The sequence below is a fragment of the Haliotis cracherodii genome, unplaced genomic scaffold (assembly GCF_022045235.1).
Source record: "Haliotis cracherodii isolate W230 unplaced genomic scaffold, xgHalCrac1.p SCAF_10, whole genome shotgun sequence".
Classification (NCBI taxonomy): Eukaryota; Metazoa; Mollusca; class Gastropoda; order Lepetellida; family Haliotidae; genus Haliotis; species Haliotis cracherodii.
The window spans coordinates 24,682,409-24,702,199 of NW_027266265.1; the positions used below are offsets into that span (position 1 = coordinate 24,682,409).

The following is a 19,791-nucleotide window of genomic DNA, read 5'->3' on the forward strand; positions in this document are numbered from 1 at the left end:
ACTAGTGTCACACCTGCCAAAAGTTGACATTGTTTGTGTAGACAGAAATGCCCAAGTTGAAAAACTTATTGAACGCCCCTCCTATTTCCTCATGACATGAGGATGTATCTGCAACTACTGGCTGTGTAGAAAGAAGGTATTCCTCATGACATGAAGATGTATCCGCAACTCCTGGCCTTGTAGATAGAAGGTACTTCTTCATGATGTGAGGATGTATCCGCAACTCCTGAACGTGTAGATAGAAGGTATTTCCTTATGACGGGAGGATGTATCCGCAACACCTGGCTGTGTAGATAGAAGGTATTCCTCATGATGTGAGGATGTATCCGCAACTCTCAGTCGTGTAGTTTGAAGGTATTCCTCATGACATGAGGATGTATCCGCAACACCTGAACGTGTAGATAGAAGGTACTTGCTCATGACATGAGGATGTATCCGCCCCTCCCGGCCGTGTAGTTTGAAGGTATTCCTCATGACATGAGGATGTATCCGCAACTACTGGCCGTGTAGATAGAAGGTACTTGCTCATGACGTGAAGATGTATCCATAACTCCTGAACGTGTAGATAGAAGGTACTTCCTCATAACATCAGGATGTATCAGCAACTCCTGGTTGTCGTAGAGAGAAGATATTTCCTCATGATATGAGGATGTATCCGAAACTACTGGCCGTGTAGATAGAATGTATTCCTCATGTCATGAGGATGTATCCACAACTCCTGGCCGTGTAGATAGAAGGTACTTCTTCATGATGTGAGGATGTATCCGCAACTCCTGAACGTGTAGATAGAAGGTACTTCCTCATGACGTCAGGATGTATCAGCAACTCCTGGTTATCGTAGAGAGAAGGTACTTCCTCATGATATGAGGATGTATCTGCAACTACTGGCCATGTAGATAGAAGGTATTCCTCATGACGTGAAGATGTATCCGCAACTCCTGGCCATGTAGATAGAAGGTACTTCCTCATGACATCAGGATGTATCAGCAACTCCTGGTTGTCGTAGAGAGAAGATATTTCCTCATGATATGAGGATGTATACGCAACTACTGGCCGTGTAGATAGAAGGTATTCCTCATGACATGAGGATGTATCAGCAACTCCTGGCCGTGTAGATAGAAGGTACTTCTTCATGATGTGAGGATGTATCCGTAACTCCTGAACATGTAGATAGAAGGTACTTCCTCATGATGTCAGGATGTATCAGCAACTCCTGGTTATCGTAGAGAGAAGATATTTCCCCATGATATGAGGATGTATCCGCAACTACTGGCCGTGTAGATAGAAGGTATTCCTCATGACATGAGGATGTATCCGCAACTCCTGGCCATGTACCGTATATGACTGCGTATAAGCCGAATTTTGAGGACCAGAAAAAAGATTCTGTAGAAAGGGGTCGGCTTATCCATGGGATACACTTTCATGATAGTATTTTTCAGATCGTGATCTGTCACAAACATCGCCTGAATGACGGTCCGATAGATTACAACTTCCCGAAAGTTTGGAAGTTGCCACGACTACAGCCATTATTGTTATGAATTATCAATAAAGTTATTATTATACACTAATGTTGTCATTATTAAAAAAATGTTATGCATGTTACTATATTTCCGATAATAAGTTTTCAATTGAATGTTCAAAGTTTATCGTTCTTCATAAACTCCACAATCTTTACATGTAACAATATATGTAATTCACAGCTATAATATATAATCCCCAGATGCAATCGCCAATAGCTATTACATACGTTTTGCAAAGTTCATAAATTGATAGTGAACAAGTGTCTACCTTTATTGAAAGAGGCAAATATACAACTGTATCGGCGAGTTATTCTGTTCTGACTGACTGATATAGAAGATTTAACGTGCGCTTTCCGACTACAGCGTATTTCGCACACGGGCCTGGCCGGACCATTTAGTGTATTCCGAGAAGGGTGAAAGTGGTGTGTGCAACCCAAGAGGGGGCTTTTAGAGGTTGCTTATATTGATTTTTTGAAATTTTTAAATTTGGAATAGATGCCGAGGTGGGTGGAGGAGGGAACTGAGGGAGCCGGGTAAGGTGGGTGTTTGTATGTTTATTGGATTTTGGATTGGTAGATTAATTAATTTTTAGATGCGCTTAATTAGGTCTGTTTTGATTAGGAATACGGCTAGGGCCTTGAAGTTTTCTAGTTTATTTTGAGGGTTTAGTATTTCATCTAGAGTAGGAACCTTATTTAGATTGAGGGTGGTTTGTAGTGTGGTTCTGTGTGTTTGATAGTGGGTGCAGTGAATGAGTGCGTGTTCTGTGGTTTCGGGTTGTTTGCAGTGGGGGCAGTTGCCTGTGGTGTGTCTTTTAAGTTGTTTTAGGTGGTTATTTAGGTTAGTGTGTCCTGTTCGGAGTTTTGTAATTAATCTGTCAATTTTTTTAGAGGGGTGTAGGATTTTAGGTTTGGCTAGTGGTTTTCTGAGCACTTTTTTGATTTGGCTATTTGAGTTTTGATATTGATTATGCCATTTTTTGGTTATTTTTGTTTGTTTACACTTTTAATTTCTGATTTTGAGATGGGTAGGTTTAGGCTTATTTCTGGTATTTTGAGAGATAATTTAGCTGCTTTATCGGCGCTCTCGTTGCCGTAAATTCCTACGTGGGCGGGGATCCACAAGAAGGTTATTTGTTTGCCTGCTTTTGTTAGGTCGTTGGAGCTTTTAAGTATTTGGTTTATTAATTTAGGTCGTTTTTTGGTATTTTTGTTTTGGAGGGCTTGTAGTCCACTAAGGGAGTCAGTGAGAATTAGGATTTTTGTTTTGTTTTTAGATTGTTGGTTATGCAGGGCTGAGGCCATGCCCATAAGTTCGGCCGTGAATATAGATTGGTTGTTAGGGAGTCGGTAAGATTGTGTGGATATAACTGGTTGTGTGGTATGGACTCCGAAGCCTGTGTGGTTGGAGATCGGGTCTGAAGATCCGTCAGTGTATATGTGACACCAATTTGGCCAATTTTCGTGTATGTATGCAAGTGTGGTGGTTTTAGCTATGTTTGGGTCGGTTTGTTTATTTATTTGGTTAGCTAGCGTTGTGTCTATTTGGGGTATTTTGAGTTTAGGGGTGAAGATATTTGATTTTTTGCAGTTTTGTTTAAGATTTTGAGTTTGGTGTTCATTGAGGTAGTTAGTTATTCTTTGGGATATTGGGGTGAGTATGGGGTGTTTGCGAGCTAGAGCTTGGTTTCTTGGGCTAATGTTTTGGTTAATTAGGTTTTGGATGAGAGGGTTTGTTTGGGACGCGGCCCAGAAATTAAGGCTTAGATGTTCCCTGCGTAGATTTAGTGGCATTTCTCCTGTAAGGGCCTGAAGTGAGGTGTAGGAGGTGCCATGTTGGGTGCGTGTAATTAGTTTGAGAGCCTGATATTGTATTGAGTCAAGTTTTTTAGAAAGAGAGATGTTTAGGGTATTGTATATGGCACAGCCGTAGTCTAGTTTTGATCTAATTAGTGTTGTATATAGTGAGAGGAGGGTATCTTTGGAGGCTCCCCAGTTAGAGCCGGTGAGACATCTTAATGTGTTAAGGTCTTTGCTGCATCTAGTTTTTAGGTTTTGGACGTGAGCCTCCCAGGTGAGGTGTTGATCGAAAATAAGTCCTAAGAATTTTGTTTGTTTTTGGAATTTGATTGTTTGGTTGTTTAGCTGGAGGATTGGGTAGGCAGGTTTCATGTTTTTATGTTTGAATACTACTCCTGTTGTTTTATCTGAGTTAAGGGAGAAGCCCCATTTGTCTGCCCATTGTTGTATTTTATTTAGAGATTTTTGGATTAAGTTTTCTGCCATTTTAATGCTTTTAGTGCGGATCCATTGGGCTCCGTCATCCGCGAATTTTGAAGTGTTTAGTTTAGGGGATAAGCCCTCGAATAGATCATTTATCATTATATTGAAGAGGGTTGGGCTGAGGATGCTGCCCTGGGGAGTGCCATTTTCTAGGGGACACTGGTCCGATAGTGTATGGTCTATACCCACGGTAATTTTGCGATTGTTTAGGAAATCTTGGATGAAGTTTATTATTTGACCTTTTAGTCCTATTTTTTTTTAGTTTTTGTATTAGCCCGTGGTGCCATACCATATCGAAAGCTTTAGAGAAGTCGAGGAATATGCCTATGGTGTATTGCTTGTTTAGCTGTCCTGTTTTTATATCCTGTTCTAGTCGGGCAAGGTTATCGAGGGTTGATCGGCCAGGAGTGAAGCCGCTTTGGTCAGGATTTATGATGTTGTTTTGGTCTAGGTAGTGCTGTAGCCTATTTTTAGTCATAAGTTCCATTATTTTGCAGAGATTTGAGGTTAGGTAGATGGGCCTATAGGAGTTTGCCTGATCTGCTGGTTTATTTGGTTTAGGTATTGGGATTACTAGAGCTTCCTTCCATGAGGATGGGACCTGTCCGTTTAGGTAGACTAGGTTGTATAGTTTAAGTAAAGTTTGTAGTAGTTTGGTAGGTAAGTGTTTGATTATTTGGTAAGAGGTGAGGTCTAGGCCAGGGGCTGTTCCTTTTTTTCTATTGTTTAGTACGTGATTTAGTTCTTCTATGGTGTAAGGTTGATTTATTTCTAGGTTGTCTTGTCTGTTTTCTTTGGAGAATTTGGTTTCTTTATTTAGTTTATCTTGGAATTTCTTACTGAAGTTACTGTTGCTGCTAACTTTAGAGAAGTGTTTGGCTAGGTTGTTGGCCTTTTGGGTGGGGTTAGTTGAGTTGTTTATATTGGGGCTTTTTTTGTGCCGTTTGATGCCTCGGATGGCGTGAATTTTGCGCCACACCTTCCTAGCGTCGGTGTGGTGATTTAGCTCCTCGCAGAATTTTTTCCAGTTTTTGGTTTTAGCAGTTTTAACTAGGTTTTGCACTTGGTGGTTAAGTTCATGAGCTGTTTTGAGATGAGCGGGGTCTCGTTTAGCTCTGTTGAAAGCTGATTTGCGTTTTAGTCTAGTTAGCTCTATTTCCTCATTCCACCGAAGGACAGTGGGTTTTCCTGGGTTGGATGATTTGAAGGGGATTGCGGATTTGGCTGCGTTGATTATGAAGTTAGTTAGGTTTTGACAGAATGTTTCGGGGTCTGTTGTTTCTAAATCGTTTAGATTAGCTTTGTTGCATAATTCTTGGAATTGGTCCCAGTTGGCGTTTTTGTACTGAAATTTAGGTTCCTGTTTAGGGGTTTGATTTGGTATTTTTATATTTCCTAGGGTTATATTTATGGGAAAGTGGTCGCTGCCTAGAGGTACTGGGTGGACGTCCCACATCAGACTTTGTGCTAAGTCTGGCGTACATATTGTTAAGTCGATAGCCGACATGGTGTGGTGGGTTTTGTCGTATCTAGTTGGTTGGTTATTGTTTAATAGTATTAGGTCATTTTTTTTCGATCCACTCTGATATTAGTTGTCCATGGTTTTCTAGTTTATCTGCAATGCCCCAGGTAGGATGATGGGCATTGAAGTCTCCTAGGAAGATGGTTGATTTATTTCCTAATTGGTAAAGGATATCTAGGTCTGTATCTTTAATTGGTTTTAGTGTTGAGTGATAGATGTTAATGATTTTTATTTTTTGGTTATTGATGGTGACTTGGATTCCATTAGCTTCTAGATTAGGAGTGTTTACTTTAACTTCCTCGTAGTTAATATCCTCTCTAACGTAGATGTTCGCCATTTGCAAAAACTTATGATCAGCTGTTTCCTGTGACATCACAAACGGTGACCACTGTGATTGCTTCCTGTTGTTTAAAAAGCAACACGGTACACAAGGAAATGTGCATTGATAATAACGGGCCGATTGGTATTGTCATGTTGTTTACACAAACATTTTCAAGTTGTGGGTGCTTAGCGATCGTGTTGGGAGTAGGGGCTTAATTCCTTTGTTTTCGAGAGATTAGTTTAATAAACTGGAGAAGCCTGTGAGTAAGTTATGGTCATTTAATGTGTTCATAGTATGATAGTTAATTTAGTTCAATTGGATTAACATACAATAGTGGTGTAAAGGGGGTTATAAAAGTTGGTATATTTTTACTGACTGACATTCTCATTATGAGTTAGAAACGAAAACGCCATGCTCACAATGCTGAATTCAAATTGCGAGTCTTCGCTCTAGCTGATATATTTTCTCACCGGTTCATAATTCTATATACACCGATTCACAAAATGGCGCTTCGTTGTTGATGGCAACATATAACGATCATTATGAGATTAAAAAAGACAAGAGAAACAGCTTCCCTCATTATGAAAGTGGATGACTGGTTTGTTAAATCTTTATTAGAAATAATAATGACTTTTTCAATATAATTACAACGTTTTTCATCTTATATTTTTGAATATCTGCGAGTACCGGCACATGTCTTGCAGTCCGACTTCGCAGTGTTTTTTGCCTTTCAATTCCTGGTTCGGCTTATCTGTGGGTAATATCATTTTCTTTCGTATTTCAATGGTCAAGTTAACACCTCGGCTTATCTACGTGGTCGGCTTATCCGTGGTCATATACGGTAGATAGAAGGTATTCCTCATGACATGAGGATGTATCTGCAACTCCTGGCCGTGTAGATAGAAGGTATTCTTCATGACATGAGGATGTTATTTGCAACTCCTGGCCGTGTAGATAGAAGGTATTCCTCATGACGTGAGGATGTATCAGCAACTCCTGGCCGTGTAGTAAGAAGGTATTCCTCATGAGTTGAGGAGGTATCCGCACCTCCCGGCCATGTAGTTTGAAGGCATTCCTCATGACATGAGGATGTATCCGCAACTCCTGGCCGTGTAGATAGAAGGTATTCCTCATGACATGAGGATGTATCTGCAATTCCCGGCTGTGTAGGTAGAAGGTATTCCTCATGACGGGAGGATGTATCCGCAACTCCTGGCCGTGTAGATAGAAGGTACTTCCTCATGATGTGAGGATGTATCCACAACTCCTGGCCGTGTAGATAGAAGGTACTTCTTCATGATGTGTGGATGTATCTGCAACTCCTGAACATGTAGATAGAAGGTACTTCCTCATGACGAGAGGATGTATCAGCAACTCCTGGTTGTCGTAGATAGAAGGTATTCCTCATGACATGAGGATGTATCCGCAACTCCTGGCCGTGTAGATAGAAGGTATTCCTCACGACATGAGGATGTATTTGCAACTCCTGGCCGTGTAGATAGAGGGTACTTCCTCATGACGTGAGGATGTATCAGCAACTCCTGGTTGTCGTAGATAGAAGGCATTCCTCATGACATGAGGATGTATCCGCAACTCCTGGCCGTGTAGATAGAAGGTATTCCTCATGACATGAGGATGTATCTGCAATTCCCGGCTGTGTAGATAGAAGGTATTCCTCATGACGGGAGGATGTATCCGCAACTCCTGGCCTGTAGATAGAAGGTACTTCCTCATGACGTCAGGATGTATCAGCAACTCCTGGTTGTCGTAGAGAGAAGGTACTTCCTCATGACATGAGGATGTATCAGCAACTCCTGGCTGTGTATATAGAAGGTATTCCTCATAACGGGAGGATGTATCTGCAACTCCTGGCCATGTAGATAGAAGGTATTCCTCATGACATGAGGATGTATCAACAACTCCTGGTTGTCATAGATAGAAGGTATTTCTTTATGACGTGAGGATGTTTCAGCAAAAGAAGGCTCAAACACATACTCTTCCTGTCAGGCGTGAGGGTTTGGAGTGAGGAGAGCAATGAGAAATGTGCAACAAGTCGTCAGAGACAAGAGTAGATGTGGTAGACGGCGTAGGTGCATTGTTGAGCGTGTATTGTTGGAGCATAGCAAGGATCACTTGCTGAGTAACATTAACTACAATGCCAATGGATGAAGGAGGCATGATACTTTGCTTATAAAAAGAAGGTTGTGTGAACATAGGAGGCTGCACGAACGACTGTGCTGTGTAAATGCTGCAGCCTGCGTAAACGGTGTGGGTTGCGTGAATGGCAGGGGTTCAGTGAAGGTCTGAGGCTGAGTGAAGCCCTGCATCTGGGCAAAAGTCTGGGGCTGCGTGAAGTCCTGGTCCTGTGTGCAGGTCTGCATGTGTGATACCTGTGAGAGGGTCACTAGCACGAAGGATCTGTTTGTCATCATCTGAAGAAATTGTTACCTCACTTTTCTTCTGTTTATGTGTGATACTACTAGCTGCTTCTACAGAGGTAGAAGTTATAATATGCTGAAGAAAGGTTTGAAGTAGATACAACAAGAGTTTGCCACTAACGTGGCTATATCCCCCGCCCCTGTTGCAGAATTTATGACATAATTAAATCTAAACAAACCCTAACCTTTTTTAACCGAGGTGGAACTTGTCATGGAAACTGTAAAAAAAAAAAAAGAACCCTACCCTCTCAGAACCTAAGTCCATCTTGTTGCCATGGAAACGTAAAAAATAAATATTTCTAAAATTTCTTAACATCAAAAGGCACCAGTTCAGCATGTACCTGACAGACCTGCAAAGTTTGATGAAAAAATATTGAACGGTTTATGAGTTATGCTCCGGAAACGAACCCTACCCTCACAGAGCCTAAGTCCATCTTGTTGCCATGAAACGTAAAAAATAAATATTTCTAACATTTCTAAATAGCAAAAGGCACCAGTTCAGCATGTACCTGACAGACCTGCAAAGTTTGATGAAAAAATATTGAACGGTTTATGAGTTATGCTCCGGAAAGGAACCCTACCTTCACAGTACCTAAGTCATTCTTGCTGCCATGGAAACGTAAAAAATTAAAATTTCTCAATAGCAAAAGGCACCAGTTCAGCATGTACCTGACAGACCTGCAAAGTTTGATGAAAAAATATTGAACTGTTTATGAGTTATGCTCCGGAAACGAACCCTACCCTCACAGAACCTAAGTCCATCTTGTTGCCATGGAAACGTAAAAAATAAAAATTTCTAAATTTCTCAATAGCAAGAGGCACCAGTTCAGCATGTACCTGACAGATCTGCAAAGTTTGATGAAAAAACATTGAACGGTTTATGAGTTATGCTCCGGAAATGAAACGTGACGGACGGACAGACGGAGCCCGTTTCTATAATAAAACCAAAACCATTAATTTTGATAGAATGGCTTGGATTATGAGAGCACAGAAGGTGTTGTATAAAGGTGAACTTACATTTCTGAAGTGACACTGAAGTTGCCAGATCCTGACCTCCTCCCTCTGCTTGAGGCATCAACTAGAAATAGAAAAGTGCTTCATCATAAGTCTGTTACAAGTACGATCTTGAATGTTTGAATCCCATTTACAGTTTCCACTATCATAAATATATACTGAAATTAAAAAGAAATGCAAGTGAAGAATCAAATAGTTCAGTTGTTTATTTTTGAGAGATGAAGAGTACACTTGGGTAAATGTCAGAGGTAAACACACATGGCACACACTTTTCTCACATTTCAATAAACACTGATGAACAATTAGAGGCAAAGTTGCATTCTAACTACAGGCAGTTTGAGGCAGTTTGACTATTAAATGTCCACATAACGTTTTCACAATCGAAATACATGTAGCGCGGGAAGTCCCTATGGTGACTGGTCAAAAAATTTCCATATGCAAAAAAATATCCTGCATACCATCTGTACCAAAGTAAAACACTTATGGTTCTTATAATTCTATGTATATATGGTGGAAGCTGCAACTAAAATAACACAATATTGGAATATATTATTCCTGATAAAATAATAATTTCAGATACAATTTTTTCCAGCCATTGCATCAAAATTCTTTGAAGTTGTATCATTGGGTATTTTTTAACTCAAACACCAGTAGATTGGGAGGAAACGCGTGCACAGCTGATTGCCACTTCCAGCTTAGTTTACAAGAAAATACACACGGTAATCTTAATCTCTGCATATAACAACAATGTCTTGGAGAGCAGGAAATACATTTTAAATGGTGTATCATCATGTCTAGTGATGTTTTATATCAAATTTCATACTCTTATTGACCAAGTTTGTTATACCTGTTTATTCACCTGAGTTCACTGAAGGGATATGTGTTGGTTTTTTAAAGTGTATATTAATACTTGATAAATCTTTTTTTACACTATGAATCATAAACAATTTCTATTCTAATCTTTTTTGAGACTCTGAAACGTGCAACGTAGATCGTGTTAGGTAGGCAGAGCATGTATACTGTTTTGTTGCTCATCTACCACCTACGACTCGACCTTCGTTAAACCGCTGATCATGTACAACACTCATCAATTATTTGGACCCCGAAGGTAGCGTTGTAGCGAGGGATCACTGTAGAACCATAAATGAGATTCAGTAGCATGTGATCACCATCTGCCTTCACTACAGCATTACACCTTCATTACATGAAATGAATTAGCACTTTCATAAGCATAACATTCACAGCGTTTTCCACACCACACATCACATTCAAACTCTGCCATCAGCCTGATAAATGCATACACTATTTTCATCCAAGAACATAGCCCATCTCCACTGTTGACAATGCCAGTTTGATGCAAAGTAGCCCATTGCATACAGTTCTGTCGGTCGGTGCCTAGGTCTGGGATGGACTACAACAACTGAGGTGGTTTGATGCAAGCTGGCACCTCACAGTACCACCATGGGCACATCGGGCACTTGTTAACTCTGATAGTTTGTTGTGCTGTTTGGGTGGCCAGCAGAAATTTCTCAGGGAGATGTAGGTGATAGATGTGCTGGTATGGTCATAGAATAATGGCTCTTTGAACATGCACGGGAGGTCAGTAGTATACAGTTGGTTGTCACAAAACGGTCTTTAAGACGTTATATGTATATTGAAAACATGACCAAAATTCTCAACACTTTTGCCAGATTGATACCTTAGAATCCGTCCCATGACTGGATGAGGTGCTGCGTATTGGAGGCTTGCAATATCAAGGAACTCATAAAAAATGGATCTTAACTCATAAAATGGACATCTTACCATTACAATCCATGAAATAAATTATAATTGCTCTTGAAAGAAAAACTAGAACTATTACAAAAACTTGTGTTTCTTTTGTGTTTCAGTGCATGTCTACTGTCTTAAAATATCCTGTATTCCTGTATGTGTTTGGATTGAAAAAGAATAAAATGTATAAAACAATAACATGAATCTTAGCACTTTTATAAGATTTAATAAGTTCAATAAACAATTCTATACTAATGGAAAAAAGTAACTGTGCTTCATATTAAGTGGCGTAAAATGTTGTTATTGAAAATAATTACGTACTAATTGGTCATTCGTCTGATCAATGGGTTATCATAACAAATTCATTGACAACCCCTATACAAGGTAACAGGAGACACAGAGACACGCCCTAAAAGAGGGGTGGTGTAACAACTTAAATAACAATGACACTATCCACTGTGACCATCATTTGCATTGACCTCAAAAAGATTAAGGAAGGTAAACACTCAGTGAGTTGGAGAAATTCTAACTTTGCTAAGTAACTGATAAGTAATAGTAAGTGACTGAATGTTTAGCACATTCTACAATATCTGTTAAGGTGGTAATGTTGATTGTAGAGATGGTAGTTTGAGTCTGGATCTTGAAAAAACAAGTCCTGTTGTACGAGCAATGTCAAAATCTTTCACTGCTGACAGCAGTTAAAAACAAGAAGAAATAAAGGCAGATATTGCCATTTCTCAGTGGAACAGTGGGAAAATAACGGAATAAGAAGTCATTTGAAGCAATTAGAGGTTTTTTTCATGATGAATTTGATAACAGAAATATGGTGCCCAGTCTGCATCTCCTTGAAGGGCAATGCATGGGGATTCTACAACAATCTACCCAATGCTCACCAAGAAAGCTACGAGGACGCAAGTAAATCATCGATAAGGAGGTTTGGGAAGGAACAATCTGTGCACAAATTTCAATTGGATTCAGCAGATAGAATGCAGAGAGAAGGTGAGACACCATAAGCATAACGATTTGCAATGGAAACATTGTGTAAGAAAGCATTCCCTGACATTAAGGAACTAGAAGACTAAGAGTCATTGTACTTGCACATTTTAGGAAGGCATTAAATGTTTATGTCTGGGTCTGAAGAAGCTGTGCCAGATGAAGTTGTCAAAAGAAAGAATCAAATATTTCAGGAAACAAATTCTCCAACTGTTGGTGTGGTATCTGGGCAAGATGAGGATCAGATATGATGGAAAGGAAGGGAATAACTGCTAAACTGGAGGAACTTACACTAGATCAGCGATCATGGTCAGAAACAGTCGTAGCAATAGTGATCTGACAACTGCAGGAAATGTGTCAAAAACAGTCATTGCAAGGGATTGCTTAAGGAAATTCACAGGTCAATGTCACAAGTTGTGGAAAGTTTGGACATAAAGTTGTCAAACAGGAGTATGAGCTACCAGGGAAACTATTAGACTGGGTTTGGTGAGAAGACATCTAAAGAAAGAATTGTATCAGCTGCTGTTGTGGAAAATGTGGAAAAGTGAATATAAGAGGGGTGAGGTGTTTAGGGTTGTTTGACGCTGGAGCTCAGATAAGTGTGATTACAGAACTTTAAGCAGCTCAGGTTAGAGGGAGACTACATGGATCAAATTTCTCACCAAGGACTGTTAATGGTGAGAAAATGTCAGTTGCTTTTGATGCTTCTACTGACTAGAAGGTTGGTTCAAACTATGTTGTGTCACACAGATTCACTGTGGTAAGGAAGTCAGCCTATCCAGCAATCCTTGGAATGGAAGTCACTTCCAAACTGGGTGCAAAGTATACATTAGGGAATGGTACAATTGATATTCTATGTGGAAAGAGAAATGTTTCAAAGAATGGTACATCAAATGCACCCCAGGTCAACTTGATATATGCCATAAAGGATGTTAATTTATTTCCATGAGAGATTGTTGTGGTACATGGTACAGTGGGCAATGGAGATAGCAAGTCAGGGACAGTAGGCCTGATTGAACCGCTTCATTTTGCGGTTCAGGAAGATTTGGAATAGGATGTGGTCAGGTGTTGGACAACGGGTGATACACATGACAAATACTCAATAACAGGGGTAAATATGAACATGGGGAACTGTGATAGGAACATTTGCAACAGATCTGGTAGATGATCCTAGCATTCCCAGGGAAGCAAGCAAGACATCACATGAAATGAAAGAGAAAGTTGATAAAATGTTGAGAGTTTTATCTAACAATTCTGACATTTCAGCAGATAAACAGCATTGTCTGTACAACATCATCAGGCATAATTCAGATGTATTCTCAGTTGATGCTGAATTGGGATGAATAATGTAATTGAACATGCAATGCCAGTGGCTCAGACTCCAGGTCGGCTACCTCATAACAGACTGAAAGATATTGAACAGTTTGTTTAGGAAAGTCCAGACAAGGATTGATCAGGCCAAGCAACAGTCGTTGGGCAAATAGGATAGCTTGGGTTTGGAAAAGAGACTCATCTACAAGATATTGCACCAATTTACATACAACGTTTGGAGACAGTTTTCCCATCACAAGAATTGATGAGTTTGGCAGATCTCAGTCAGGCCACAGTGTTCACTACCTTGGTTATGACAAAGGGCTATTACCAGGTCTCATGAAAAAAGAGGATAAAGCCAAAACTGCGATTATGTGACACAAGGGAGTGTTTGAATTCAACGTGATGCCATTTGGCCGGAAGGGAGCACCTCAAACATTCCAGAGAACGCTGTTGATTATTATTGGTGATCTTAACTGGGAGATACTTTTGATTTATCTGGATAACATCATCATATATTCCAGAAGTGTCCTGGAACACATTCAAAAAGTGTTTGAGAGGTTATGATGGGCAGGACTGAAGTTGAATGCAAAGAAATGTATGTCAGCCAAGACAAGAGTTAAGTACTTTGGCCATATTCTAGATGTCACAAGGATATGCCTGTACCCAACAAACATATCAGCAGATAAACAATTTCCTCATTCGGAAAATGGGACTGACGTCACCGATTTGTGAAGGATTTTGACGATGTTGTTCGACCACTGATTCATCTAACAAAGAAAAGAATACTCCATTCATATGGACTGAACTGCTGCTACACTCCTATTTTATCCTGACTTCCAGGTGAATTTGAGATGGAAACAGATGCAAGGATGGGTTGGGGGCAATAATAACTCAGAAGGTGAGAGTTATTGAATACTTGACAAGTTCTGCACGGAAACGTGGATGTTCTGGAGAAGTAATACAAGTAATGATGGTTCTGGACCACTTCCACTGAAGCCAGATTTATATACCTATACTGCTACTACAGAGGGAATCTTATTATGTAAAATGATGATGCGATTCAATGATCGTCATGATTCGTATTAAAAGAATCATCAATATTAATTAATAATGGATAAAATTCACTATAGCCCACAAGGATATTGGAAAGGTATAGGAGCAATACAAAAATTAGGCACTGCTGCTTAGGTATCTAAAGAAGTGGCCAAGGATTGGCTAAAGAAACAAGAGATGCGGCAAATATACTTACCAGCACCACGTTATATACCGAGGAAGAAGTTTGATATTTTTACAATGAATGAAGTTCATCAGTCTGACCTCTTGTTTCTTCCCCATAATAAGATAAGACGTAAAACATATAAATACGCTTTAAACATAGTGGATGTGGCTAGTCTCTACAAGGAGGCTGAACCATTAACCTCGAAAGATTCAACAGAAGTAGCTAATGCACTGAGCCGCATATATAAACGCGGACCACTAAAATGTCCCAAGTTTTTTCAAGTAGATCCTGGTCGCGAGTTTTTGGGTTCAGTAACTAAGCTATTAACAAAGCACGATGTCACAATCAGGCGTGGTGAAAATGAGGCCCACCGTAGTCAAGCTATCATTGAAAGATTTAACTGGAAACTAGTGGAACGTTTGTTTGGATATCAGTATGGGATTGAAATGAAATCAGATAGATTAAGATCAACTGAATGGGTGACACGATTATCAGCTGTTGTATCAGCGCTGAATAATGAAGTAACTAGATTAATCAGGAAGAAACCATCCGATGCGATAAAAATGAAATCTGTGACTTCCGAATCTTCCAGCACCGAGGAGAGGCAAAGAACAAAAACTTCCGGATAGAGTAAGCTTAAGATATTTACACCAGCCCGGTCTGCATCGTGCAACCGGTCCCATATGGTCCCTTAAGAATGAATGTATGAACAGTACTGTAATATGTAACAAACACTTGCTTACTGTTTGCCCTCCTGTTGTTGGTCCAGGTGGTGAGTGCTGGCCCAAGGCACTGATGCTTACTCCAACACGCAGCATCTCCACATCAGAGCTACACAGAAAGAAAACACAACACTGAACTTGATAAATGTCATAAACATACCTTCATCTTGACTAGTAAAAGCCTCTGCAGTTCTCCAGGCTAGTATCTTAAGTTATAACTTGAAGCCTGTTGGCAAGTGTTTGAGAACAGAAGCAGCCCTTTCACTGCCAAGAGAAACACTACATTCCACCTGGAATTTCCTGTCCTATTGCCTTGGGTTAGGACAAATACATTCTGCTACAGAATTCATAAAATCACAAAATCAAGTCCATGTATGTATAAGTCAATTCTTTTATCCTTCCAATTAAAAAATGTGGTAAGTCATAAAACAAATGTGCAGATGATGATTTGATGGAGCCTGGCTGAATCAACTGTCCATGATAACTCTACATTATATATTTGATTGCTTTAATCAAGTGAAATGTTTAAATCTCTACAATGTTTCTCCATTTGAAAGACTGAAAGTACTCTTGTATAACATTGTTGCAGTACACAAGTTATTCTTCCCCGCCCTTAAGGCGGGGAAGTATACGGGAGAGGTTAATTTTAGAGCATGTAAGTCGACATGTTGGTTTCTTTGAAATTTCAAGCCAAACAGTTACCAAAACGAAACAAACAAATCATGTGAAATGTGCGTGAAATGTTGATGTTTATCTTTTCCAGCAATAAGAGATACTTCAAAATCGTCTTGCTATTCTGAGACTTAGTCACTTTTCATAATGCTGATAACCCATGAAATTTGTTCATTTTGTTTTTGAAAGAGCTAAAAATGATCCCATTTCGCTAAAGTTAACCGGTAATACTTCACTGTATGTAATGTATGGTACATACCGTTTCATGCGGCGGTTTACGTTTCATGCATGGTTTATTGCTTTGACCAAAAAAAATCAACTTCCAGCAGAGATCATACACCTTATATGTTCTTTGCTTCTGGATACATAGGAAATCAACAGGTTGGTCTGTAGTTTGCAATTATTTTCCAAAAAGATAATACGGTTGCATGATATCTTCACGATGTTTGGGTTGAACATAGTAACAAATTTCCAATCTAATCCGGAAGCAATCACAACACAAACCCAGTTAACAAAATGGAACCATACACAAGAGTGAGTGAGGTAGTTGGGTTTAACGCCGTCTTGAATAGTATTCCGTGTCAGCTTGATGTGGGAGGAAAGTCTGAAGTGATGAAGGTCTCAGACGTTCACCACTTTGGTGAAACCAACGAGCAAGGGTTTTGTGCTGACAACAAAATCGGGGCGAACCGAGATTCAAACACTCTGTCATAGGTTTCTGGCGTGCCCAAGGGACACAACTCTGCATAGCGAATTGCAGCGCCTTTGGCGACTGGGCCAACCATGCCCCCGTAAACAACTGTAAGAAACTATTATACAACAGATGTTTTAGATGAGATATGTATTGCGGAATATTCCATGAAGAAACAGTGGCAATATTACACAATCACAAACTACAAAATACATGCACAATAAACGACAATTAAAAAACACAGGAACATTCAACATTCAAAAGAGGTACAATTTAATTTCTAAAACAAGTTTATTATAATGATATGGAAACAATATGAGAATTGAGCAAAACTATGGTAATGTTGTACATACATGTACAAGGAATTTGTTTGTAATTGTTGATATGTTAACAGATCTTGGAAGTTGTTTCTGGATAACTGTTGGTATAAACTTATTAAGAATCTGCTCCTTTTAACAGAGTGTACCAAATTCTTTATCATGATTGGGGATTATTTGTGATTCTCTTTCTTGGTTGTATTATGTAAGACAGTGCGTAATGTTGTTCATCTTCTGAGACATCACATGTTTCACAGAGACGTTGTTCAAATGGGGTTGGTGTTTTTGTATATCCACAATTTTTTCAATTTTTAGTTTGTGATTACTTAAACGAAGTTTTAGAGAAACGTGACCTATGGCCTTTGTTTTTACAATATGTAAGATAATTCTCAATATTTATAGATAACGTGACCAAACTGTATGTTCCTAACTTGCTGCTAGATAAATGGGAATCCATGAATGATTGCGTGAAATTTTACATTTGAACTGAAGTATATTTAGAGTGGATTCATTACATTTTTTGTGTTTACTATTCTAAAAGTTTGCTTTATTTAAACCAACCAACATTTTGACCAGAAATATTGATATTTGCTGCAAAAGCATGCTTTAGAATGACATTTGTTGTGTTATCTATATAGGATTTTTTTATTGGTACTAATAGTGGGTATATATCAAGTTTTGCCTGACAGGCCCAGTTTTCTTGCCTGGGTTTTCTTTGTGCTGACCAATTAAAGACACTGTTTCTTTTATTGTGCTTTCCAAAGATAAGTACATTAATAACAACCAATTCTCTCCTCCCATAGCTTACACTTCCTTCCTCTGCACATAACATTATATGCCGGGGAGCTATTGATGCTCTGCAGCAATCTCTACTTGTATTTACTTAACACAAAGTTTTAACTCTATAGCATCAGGCCATGCATATTTTTTATCTGTTTCTCAACTTCAACCAGCAAGAGGGCGGGTGAGTAAAATAAACAAAAAAAGCCAAAAATATAATAGTTGTTTATAACATATTTAATGACATCTTAAAGTTCAGAACACTTGTTACCAGTCTTTTCATTAACGTAGATTGAGTTGCTTTGCTTTGGAAACAAATTCTTAATAAACATAGCTGAATAAAAATCAAGCTGCCCCTTGGGAGATGAGTGTGCAATGGTAGGAGAGTTGTTATCACATTGGGGCACACATTTCCACAGCAATAAGAAAACTTGTTTATTTTACTTATTTCAATGAAAATACAGGGTGGGCGGGAGAGTGAAAATACAGGGTGGGCGGGAGAGTGAAAACACAGAAAAAAATATGGATAGCCTTATGTACCTCGTGAGGAGAATAACTGATCTAATACAATACTTTTTAAAATGTCCAGACAGAAAAATTTAAATGTCCGGTAAGAATTATTTTTAAACGAACATTTGAGATTCCCAATCGAACATGTCCGGCGCATATGACCGTTTCCAGACCCCTGGCGTGCAGTCATCCAAAAGATGACATCCTTACCTTGTCAGCTTGCCTTCTGTTGACGGGGGTGTATGTAACAGGGAGTGGAGTCATCCCACAGATGACATCCTTACCATGTCAGCTTGCTGACGGGGTTAACCTCTTTGGTCATGTGGATACGGCGTCCGGCCTCTGATCACAAGGTCTGTGATTCAAATCCCATCACAGGACTCGGAAATTTTATGGCGCCCAACGTGGGGCGCCATTATGAAGCCGGGACGTGCCACCTGTTGACGGAGGATTATGTAGCAGGGCGTGGAGTCATACCAAAGATGACATCCTTACCTTGTCAGCTTGCTGACGGGGTTAACCTCTTTGGTCATGTGGACAAGGCGTCCGACCTCAGATCAGAAGGCCTGTGATTCAAATTCCCTCACAGGACTCGGAAATTTTATGGCGCCCAACGTGGGGCCAACACCAAAGGACCGAACTTGTGGAACCCTTGAACGTCTGTGACTGAGATGTCGCGAAGGTAGTGAGACGCAAAAACTGTATCAGACTTCCAAAAGCACCCTTCCATGATGGCTGAAAGGGTGCAGTTACTGTGGAGGGCCATGGTAGAAGAAACCACTAGTGTCTCATAAGGGTTGGACGTAGTAGGTGGAGGCAGCCCGGTGAAGGAATATGCTTGTATGATAATGGAACAGAGCCAAAAGGATAGAGTTGTACAGGGATTTCCGATGTAGAACCAGTTGACAACAGGATGAAACGTTGTGTGGGGGCAAGACATATCTAGATATAGTCAAAATGCTCGAACTGAGCACAGGAAGAGGTAAATAGTCGGTCAGGCTGGCCAGGAAGTTGACTCTTTACCACGACATCCCAACAAAGGCCCATGAATGCCCTACCCCTTCTAGATCTCTCAAACTGGACCCTGGTGACATCCAAAGCATGTATTTCACTAACACAGGCTGCAGTGGGGAGACTGGACATGGATGTTGAGGTAGTCAATGAGTTGAAAGAACTGTAGAGCAAGGGAGAGGAGGGACATCAACTTTGTGGATCCCATTCTGTTATTGTACCACACGACCGCAGTGTTGACAGACCAGATCATGAGGGCAGAGGAGCGTATGAGCTCTGACCAATGTGAGACCGCTAGAATGGCTGCCTTGAATTCAAGATGTGCAGATCTCAAAAGTGATCTCCTCAACCTACATTTGAAGCATCGATGAACAGATGGAGGCCTCAAAGCGTCCACTCCGCAAACATTTGATGCGACCAGCCACCATTTAAGACAGGGATGGAGATAGAGTGATTGATCCAGAAAAAAGGCATAAGAAAACATTGATGTGACCACAGGAGTTGTTGCCATTTGCAGAGTTGGAGCGGTTGTTTGAGTGCCAACAGAAAATATCGTTGAATCTTTACCCACCAGACGTTCGGGATGAACATCATACCCTGCCTAGTGTCGAATAGGACTCCTATGAATTGGAGATATTGTGTAGGAATGACTTCAGACTTGTTTACGTTGATAAGCTTGCCAAGCTGCATTAGA

General features: G+C 40.0%; 1 protein-coding gene across 2 annotated transcripts in view; it reads right to left on the reverse strand.

Moving 5' to 3' along the window:
- LOC139454195 (E3 ubiquitin-protein ligase RNF31-like) overlaps nt 1–19,791 on the reverse strand; it is a 247,916-nt gene that overhangs the window by 176,803 nt on the left and 51,322 nt on the right. For both annotated transcript variants that reach the window (XM_071235763.1, XM_071235762.1), the window contains exons 5-6: nt 15,138–15,225; nt 9,102–9,162 (exon numbers count right to left, since the gene is read on the reverse strand). In XM_071235763.1, the coding sequence (XP_071091864.1) occupies nt 9,102–9,162; nt 15,138–15,225 (149 nt within the window). The remainder of the gene's footprint in view (nt 1–9,101; nt 9,163–15,137; nt 15,226–19,791) is intronic.